At 48.8% G+C, this 9142-nt stretch overlaps 1 protein-coding gene across 4 annotated transcripts in view; it reads left to right on the plus strand.

Annotated features, from left to right (window-relative positions):
• CLUAP1 (clusterin associated protein 1) overlaps positions 1–7140 on the plus strand; it is a 34655-nt gene extending 27515 nt beyond the window's left edge. For 2 of the 4 annotated variants that reach the window (XM_044233687.1, XM_044233689.1), the window contains 4 exons: positions 109–216; positions 2962–3017; positions 3271–3327; positions 6308–7140. In XM_044233687.1, coding sequence (XP_044089622.1) covers positions 109–216; positions 2962–3017; positions 3271–3327; positions 6308–6451 — 365 coding nt within the window. In that variant the 3' untranslated portion in view covers positions 6452–7140. The remainder of the gene's footprint in view (positions 1–108; positions 217–2961; positions 3018–3270; positions 3328–6307) is intronic. The other 2 variants (XM_044233688.1, XM_044233690.1) reach the window with 1 other exon arrangement.
• Positions 7141–9142: the final 2002 nt, after the last annotated feature.

A 9142-nucleotide genomic window follows, 5' to 3' on the forward strand; every position in this document is an offset into this window, starting at 1 on the left:
GAAGGCTGAGAAGTGCAGACAGTTTTGCACAAGAGCCTTGTGGCTAGAAGCTGTTCTAGAAGCAATGATGGAGACCCCCTTTCGTTCTGTGTTCTTGTGTTCTCCTAGGTAATGATGACTCGGACATTGACATCCAGGAAGATGACGAATCTGACAGTGAACTGGAGGAGAGGCGGCTGTCCAAGCCGCGGACGGCCATGGAGGTGCTCATGCAAGGTACTACACTGCTTTCCTTGCCCTCCTCCCAGCGCCCCGTCACAGAACGCTGCCTTTTGTGTAGCCAGACTAAGCCCTTCAACTGCTCACCTTTGCTGCTAATACTCTTACCTGTGGTGCCAAGAAAAGTTGGTTGTTCTTTGTGGCCCGAGTTTCTCACAGAGGCCATGGTAATCCCTGGCCTCTGGCACAGAGCTGTATTCTACCTGTTTTGGGTCCAAACTGCTCTCAGTGCGTGGCATCCCCTATGATCAGAGAACCAGTGCATTGAGAAGGGATTCATACAACCATCTCTGCCTTTTAAAAATCTTCCAGTTTTTACTTTTTCACTGCTAAATACTCAAGCCAAAAAAAATCTATGGAGCAAATGTGGGTGTTCCCCACAAAACAGTGGGGTCTTCTTCATGTCCCACTTTCCACCCTAGAGAGGTTCTGGTCAGTGGCTGGGGGTGTGTCTTTCCAAATTGCCTTTCCACATGTATACAGTGAAATACAGACACACAGATCGGCTGAGACATCTTTTAACCTAAATGGTACCAGACTTTGTGTATTGTTCTCAACTTGATTTTTAAAAAAATTATTAAATATATTAGAACTCCTTCCATGTCAGTAAACTAGAAATCTGCTTCATTCTTTTGACAGCTGCAGAGTGTTCCATAGCGTGACCGTACCCATAATTTACTTGGGCATTCACATATTAAAAGATCCTTAAAAAAATATTTATTTTTCCTCTTTCCTTTGTATATACGTCTTTCTGCTTATCTGCAATGTTTGTACCATTAAATGTGGGATTCTTAGGTCAAAGGTTATATAAATCTTTGTTTTGGTAGATACTAATAAGTTGCTTTATATTTGTCTTTAAAAACATCTATCTAGGGACGCCTGGGTGGCGCAGTTGGTTGAACGACTGCCTCCGGCTCAGGGCGTGATCCTGGAGTCCCGGGATCGAGTCCCACATCAGGCTCCCAGCTCCATGGGGAGTCTGCTTCGCTCTCTGACCTTCTCCTCGCTCATTCTCTCTCTCACTGTCTCTCTCTCTCAAATAAATAAAATAAAATCTTTAAAAAAAAATAAAATAAAAAAATAAAAACATCTATCTACCAGCTGTTAATTTTTGGAGCAGTTTGCATTTTTATATACATGGTACATTTCTGAGGTAAATTATCTTCATTTTATATTAAGTTTTGCTGCTAACTGCTCTTTTTTCGATTTTTACTTATTTATTTGTCAGAGAGAGAGTACGCACAAGCAGGGGGTGCAGCTGGTAGAGGGGGAAGCAGGCTCCCCACTGGGCCAAGGAGTCTGATGCAGGACTTGATCCCAGGACCCTGGGATCATGACCCAAGCGGAAGGCAGATGCTTCACCCACTGAGCCACCGAGGCGTCCCAGTCTTTTTTTTTCTTTTAAAGGTTTTAAAATTTGGAGAGGGAGTGAGCAGGGGTGTGATGGTGTGGGCAGAGGGAACGGGAGGGAGGATCTCAAGCAGACTCCATACTGAATGTGGAGCCCATCACGGGGCTTGATCCCATGACCCTGAGATCACGACCTGAGCTGAAATCAAGAGATGCTTGACAACTGAGCCACCCAGGCGCCCCTTTCCTCTTAGTTTTAACAGCTTCGTCATGCAAATAGAGGCTAGGGGTCATGGCTCCCACTCTGAAGATGGGAGCTGAGGCTCTGAAAAGGGATGTAATCATCTTAGGAAACCCTGATAGAGGCACTGGTGCTCCTGAATTCTGCTTACCGCCCAGCCACCAAAACGAAAATCTCAGAACTGTAAATAAGGGCTTTAGACAACACAAGGTTTGCATTATCTGACCAAGGGTGGTCACCCCAGACCTTTCCCAAGCGAGATCCTCTCTGAGCTGCCCTCCCTGCTTTCACTCCGCAGCGTGCACCTGGGTCCCTGGTGCTCCTTTCTCGGGGGTCGAGTGTGAGAGTGGCTGTCCGCCTCCCGCCAGGGAAGGACAGCTCCTGGGTGTTTGCAGAAGTCACAGCCAGGTGACCGTGACTGCCAGAGGAGAGGGGAGAATCACTGAGGCAACGTGGGTGTTTTGAAAGATGAACTAATAGCAATGCTTAGAAGTTTCCCTCTTTGGAGATCAGACATAGGTTCAGATATGAGTAACACTGGTCCGTGCAGGGAGGTGGCCTTCCTTTTTTCAGCACATGGCACAGCTCTTCTACCACGTAGATACTCAGCACAACCACGTAGATACTCAGAGTGGGGGTCAGTGGTTTTTCTGAAAACATGTGCAGGATGCGTATTTAGTGTTCTGGTTTGAGTTGCGATTGTATTTTATTGCCCTTTTCCTTTTTCTCAAAGTGGAAATGCGGAAAATCCATTAATGTTTCTTTCTTTCTTTTTTTTTTTTTAAGAAGATTTTATTTACTTATTTGACAGAGATCATAAGTAGGCAGAGAGGCAGGCAGAGAGAGAGAGAGGAAGAAGCAGGCTCCCCGCTGAGCAGAGAGCCCGATGTGGGGCTCAATTCCAGGACCCTGAGATCATGACCTGAGCCGAAGGCAGAGGCTTAATCCACTGAGCCACCCAGGTGCCCTTCCATTACTGTTTCTTGGCAGTTTTGATCATTTAGATGAGACTTAAGTAAATTTTTTAGTTGATTCTTGTTTTTCCCAATTTTCTAAGGGAAACAAATCTTGAATGCCATTTCTTGTCCCCCCCCCACCTTTTTTTTTTTAACAAGGTTTTCATAATTTCTTCACACTTTGGTTCTCCTCAGGAAGACCTGGCAAACGCATCGTGGGCACAATGCAGGGCGGAGACTCCGATGACGACGTGAGTCCCGACCAGCTCCCTTTAGCAGCTCCGTTCTTCACGCTCCCGGGCTGGTTTCCTAGACTGGCTGAGCCAACAGGCTGAGCGCGAGGGGCTGCCTCCCAGCCTGGCCCGCTGCTGGCTGTGCGCTGGAGTTCGAGGAGCCCGACTCTTCTCTGCTTGTGGATGACTCTTTTCTTTTCAAATGAATGTGCTTGCTCTCCCCCCACTTTTTTTTCCTTCTCACTGTTCTTTCCATTCTCGCTTTCCAAAGATGGAAGCAGCACCAGCTCTCTTAGGTAAATGCAAGACTTCCAGCTCCAAGAAGCAGGTTGGTTTTCTTTTTCATTGTGTGTGTGTGTGTGTGTGTGTGTGTGTTAGCCTACTCTGGGCCACCAGAGAGCCTTCCCCAGAAGTGATGCCTCTGTCTCCTGGGCGAGAGAATGCTTTTTCCTGCAAAGAATGGTGCAGTTGCCTGGAGGTCCCTTGCAGGAGATGGGTGTTGAGTGCTGAGCCAAGAGATGAGAAAGGCCATCAGGCCCTTGAAGTGTAACCTGGAAAAGAAGGGAACCTGCTGAGGGCCTGGGGTCAAGACTGACCCTCTCTTCAGTTCCATTCTGGGGAGGAAACAGGAAAAGGAGGCTCTCTTGAGACAAGGTCATCAGGCTGGGCAGGAGGCTGCGACCTCAGGCCACTGGCGCCTTGCGTGTCCTTGAGGTAATACTGACGGGGAAACTCACTGGAATGGGGCCCTGCTGCCAGGGCTGCCGCATCCATCACCCTGGGCCTGCCTGCTTTGTGGCAGCCTCTGGCAAGCCTGTGAGGCCCCAGAGGCAAAGGGTGATTAGGCTGACAGACCACAGACCTCCTTATCAGGTCGTGCCCACATGTGTCTGGAGCGTGGCAGTAGTGGCTACACAAGGACAGAGCATGAGCCTGACCTTCTTGTATAAAAGATTACTTTATTTAGTAACAACAGTATATTTTGTGACCAAAATCCACAGAGGGAGAGAGAGGTCACTCAGGTTTGCTGGCCAAGATGCACAAAGAAGATCGAGCCTAGAAATCCCAGAAGGTAGTCAGAGAAGCAGAGAAACCACGTCGGGCATTTTCTAACAGTCAGGGATGGGTGGTTATGTAGCTTCTGTCCATCCATCTCAGCCATTCGAGGTAGAAATAAGTCTGGCCTGGGTGCTGGGGATGCCCGGACAGCACCGTCTGGCATCTTGTCTTCCGATATCTCTGGTCATGTGTGTAGCTTTCACAGAGCGAACGTCCGAGCTACAGCTGACGTCTCCCCTGTGTCTTGTGTTGCTTGTTTGTTTCCAGGATGCTGCCTCCACCCGCTCCGCAGGCACGCGGCCTTGTCCTTCACGGGCTCACCCTTCCACGTGACAGATAGTACCTAGTGGCTGTTACATGCAAGTGTTAGAGGTGATGGGCCACACGTCCCTGTCCTCAGGGAGCTTACATTCCAGCAGGAATCAACTGGCATGTCAGGTCACAGTGGCAAGGAGAAAAAGCAGTTCAGGAGCAGAGTGACAGGGTTGAAGGAGATTGCTGTCTTTTGGGAAGTCTGGGAATATCTCTCTGGTAAGGTGACATTTGGGCAGAGGCCTGAATGGAAGGAAGGATGTGGCGTAGGGAGGGGCATCCGAGGCCCAGGGACCAGAGATGGGGGCATGGCTGGGGTGGAGTGGGTTGGGGGCGGGAACTGCGAGAGGCAGCAGGGGCCAGGCAGAGCTTTGCAGGACATGACAAGGACCCAGAGTTTCTCTGAGCGCCGTGGGAAGGGGCCGGAAATCGTGAGCCCTGTGGTGCCAAGAGCTAACATTAAAGAGACACCCATCGGGAGGCGTCTGCAGTAGTCCAGAGGTGCTGGCGGCTCAGCCTAAGGTAGTGGCAGCAGAGGTGTAAAGAAGTGGTCGGACTCTGGATGTTTCCAAGGTCAGAACATTGAAGTGTTGTTATTGGGCGTGGGGTGTGAGAAAGAGAGACAAATGGGTCATGATGGGCTAACAGTATGCATAGAGTCTGCATTTCCCCGAGCTGGGGCAGGCCTGAGCAGGGACACAGAGAGCAGCGCAGGAGTTCGGACGTTCTGCACGCGCATGTTGCCTGCCAGCTGTCTGCGTGCTGGGGTTGAGTAACCGGTTGGAGTTCAAGTGTGGTGTGCAAGGTCAGGTCTGGGCTGGCTGAATTTGGGAGCCATCATACTCAGGTGGTCTTCCAGCCACAAGGATACATATGATTGTGTGTGGGAGAGAGTAGAAAGAGAAGAGGGGGCCCAAGGCTCTGAGCTGAGCCGAGTCGCAGAGTTACGGAGATGGAGGACGTGGGGGTGTGCAAGACTGGGACGATGCCGGAGTGAGGTGGGGCAGGCTGCTGGATGGAAGGGCGCCCTGCAGTAGACTCGCTTTCAGGGAAGGAGCGGTCCTGTGCCCCATGCAGCCTGGAGGTCGGGAGACACCCGAGACTCACCATTGGATGTGAGTCTGCTGAGCGTTTCAGTGGATTGGCAAGGTGCAGGCCTGCTGAGTGTGCCGAGGAGGGAGTGAGAAGGAAACCAGTAGGGTCGTGGGTTCAGGACTCCTGCGAGGAGTTTCATTGTTGCGGGGGGAAAGGAACAGGGCAGAGCAACTGGAGAGGAAGGTGGGATACACTTTGGGGTTTTTGTTTTGCTTTGTGTTTTTAAGAAGAAGGAAATTGCCGCATTTATGTATGCTGGTGGCAATGATCTAGCTCGAGGCACTGGCCATCTTGGTTTACCTGGGACACAGGACCTGCAGTTTTAAAACCTGGCCGAGTTGGTCACCCTAGATCAAGGCAGTGGAGAGAGCGTTCCTCTTATTTTGCTCCTAATACCTATTCCCTGTGTGGCTTTCCATCCCTAATCTGGTAAACTGCAAAAAACAAGCAAACCAAAAAACCCAGCCCTCCTAATCTGCAAGCCCCGCCTTCCTTGCTGGGCTCTGGTGGGTGTCTGGTTCCCCAGGGGCAGAGCGGGGTCTGGGGAGTTGCGGTGCAGATCCAGTGGTGGTGCTGAGACCTCCATGGGGAAGCCAGCCCCTGCGGCTGTACGCTGCCATCCGGAGGTCACTGGTCAGCTGATGCAGTCGTGTGTGTATTTCTGCCAGCGGTGTGAGACCAGGGTCCCCCCTCATGCCTCCGCAGCCCGACTGCTGCTCCGCCCAGCTCTGCCTTCACATGCGGGCATTGCTGGTTACTGAGCTGCTGGCGAATGAGGGTCTCGGCTGACACGCTGCAGGGAGTGAGATGGGCCCTCAGTTGTCTTTGCTGTCTTCCTATAGGAGGACTCCGAGGACAGTGAGATTGACATGGAGGGGGATGAAGACGACGATTTGGAAGAAGAGAGCGTTGCTCTCTCGCCAGCTAAGCCCACTCGAAGGGTCCGGAAGCCTGAGCCCCTGGATGAGAGCGACAATGACTTCTGACCCGTTTGCCCAAAGGACCACACTGATTAAATCCCTCAGATCTATAGGTAAAAGGGAAGTTGGAAGGTTAGGAAGGAAACCTATTTTGTTCACTAAACCAGCTGGACTCGTTGTTAATGAACACCACCTACTTGCTCTGTAGCCTCCCTTGTGTTACCCCACAGAGCTTCAGCGAGAACTGAAGCAAGTCCCAGATGGGATATAGGTTTGGTCTTACTTGTCTCCTGAAACATGGGAAATGTGAGTGTTCTTAGAGATGCACCTGTTCAGGACAGACACCCCAGGAGAAGTAAGGGATGGCGGCATCGGGTCTCGGCTATTGTTGTGATGGGTTTTCCTCTCACAGTTGGGGGGATGGACATGGGGCTGGGCTCTGGGACTGTTCAGGAATTGTGGGGAAGCGTCCAAGTCCTCCTCACCGGTACAGTTTGGGACAGTTACTGTACATCGGCTTTTAACTCTAGCTTTTGTTTTGTCATCCTATTTTCTTGCTTCTGTATGTTCACAATACCAAGCTTTAAATGTATTTTGCTAAAATGTTCCGAATGAACGTTAGCTAAGTTAGATGAAAACCCACTGTCCTTAAAGATCAGGTAACAGAGATATGCTGCAGAATATAAATGTTCCATTTTCTCTCAGAAGGTTGGCATTCCTCCTCAGGAAAGCAAATAAAGAAGTGTTGGTACACACTTGTGTTTCTGACTCTAAAAAGATAAACCAGAATGCGTTAGATTGAGTAGCACTAGAATAATTAGCCTGATGTGAAGTGAGAAGCGGCAGATGGAGTCGTTTTGTTTTTCTGATGCGGAAAACACAGAGCAGTTTTCATTTAGATTTCAGTTCTAAAGTCAGAAGTCTTCCAAAGTTATTTAATTCATAATAAATGTATTTAATTCCATATTTTTATAACATTATGTAAGTTTTACTTGAAAGTATAATTATGTTGTTTATTTGCACTATAACGTAAATACATAGGAGAAGCTCATAGGTTACTGTGGTAATGTTAGATGATGTGACAATTATTTCTATCTTTGCTTTTGTCTCTTTCTTTTCCTAATTCCTACATAAGAGATTACCCCTTTTTTAAACATTCAGCATTCAGTTAATTCACTGGCGATTTGAGATGTGAATGATGAGGAAACAGGGAAATGGGAGTGTCGGGAGCCGCGCTGACCCCTCAGAGGCTGTGGCTTCTGAGGTGTGGAAGTCACAGCGTCTTCTTGGATGCTCTAGTTTTGGTTTCCTGAGTTGGACCTGCCTTATATTTAAAAAAAAAAAAAAAAAAAAAAGCATTTCTGTCTTCCTTACATGGCGCTTCCTACGCCTGGCGTAATGCGTGGGCATTACGGCAGGAGCGTGGCCCATGCAGCAGGTAACCCCCCTCCACAGATAGAGGTGCCCATGCAGTGGGCAGTTTATTATTTTACCTCCCTCTGGGTCATCCTTCACCCCTCGGTTACCTGTTTTGCGCAGTCTCACCATGGAATGGCACTTCCTTGCTCAAGCAGCTTATGTCAGCCAAGGAGCTTTAAGCACTGATCACAGTTACTAACGTCTGTCTGTCCCTCCTGTGACAGCCCCAGCAGTCAGGTTGTGCACGTGCTTTGGGACCTCGTGTCATTGGTTTTAGCCAAGCATCAGAGCAGACTCGGGCCCCAGAGAAGACAGTGTGAGTAGATCAGTGGAAAACTGGTGTTTAGATCATTGTCAACAGTTGTTAATGTTTTAAACTGTGTCATTAAAGGACCTCTTAAAATGCTTTACAACATGTATATTGACGGACATCGTAAAGGGATTTTTTTAAGTCCTTAATTTTTATTGGCGGCAGCAATGAGAACAAAGTCCAAGGACTTCCAGTGCGCGATTTGAGAACTGTTTCCCGTGTAGCCGGGACGGGAGAAGGACCTGCAGGCGCTCTTTCGGTAGCATCTTAACTGTAATTGTCAATGTCGCCCGTCTGAAAGGAAGCGGAGTCCCCTGATGATAACAGCACACTGCGTGAGTATCCCAGCTGTTGGGTTGGCCCGGGGGGGCTCTTAGGTGCCTGAACCGGGCCTGGCAGCCTTGGAAGAGAACTGAAACTGCCCAGAGCAGAAGCCCTTCCTTACAGTAATGGTGTGACTAAACAGGGAGCACAGAGTGCTCAGGAAAGAATGTCATCAGGGAAACATGTCACTGGTGGGAAACCCCGGGGTCTGACACACAGTGTTCTGACTTTACACTTCTGTTGGGCAGTCTGGGAAGGGTTAAGCAATAGTAACATAGGAAATTAAGTTTTTGGAAGATGCACTGTTAATTCTAAAAAGAAAAATATAATCAGATAGGAGAGAATGGCTCAGGAGTGATGAATACAGGTAAAGTCATAAGGTAAACACTAATGATTTAAACAAAAATCATACTCTAATAACTGTTGGAAGGACAGAGAAACAAAAAGTGGGGATGTAAGCTGATGGACATCCAAGTGTCCTTTCCCGTATAGAGGGCAAGAGATAATCTCTAAGATGGTAAGAAATAGCACATATAGGACATTTAGTTTGGGGAGTAGGGGGATCCGGAAAGGGGAGTGACGAGAGAGAGACTGCCATTTGCCCTTATAAGCCTAGTAAATTTTGGCTTTTTAAACTATGTGTTACTATGAATGTTTCGATGAATTTTTGTAAAGGTAAAGGAAAGGGTAAGGGCTGGAGGCTG

This window comes from Neovison vison, chromosome 14 (assembly GCF_020171115.1).
Source record: "Neovison vison isolate M4711 chromosome 14, ASM_NN_V1, whole genome shotgun sequence".
Taxonomy (NCBI): domain Eukaryota; kingdom Metazoa; phylum Chordata; class Mammalia; order Carnivora; family Mustelidae; genus Neogale; species Neogale vison.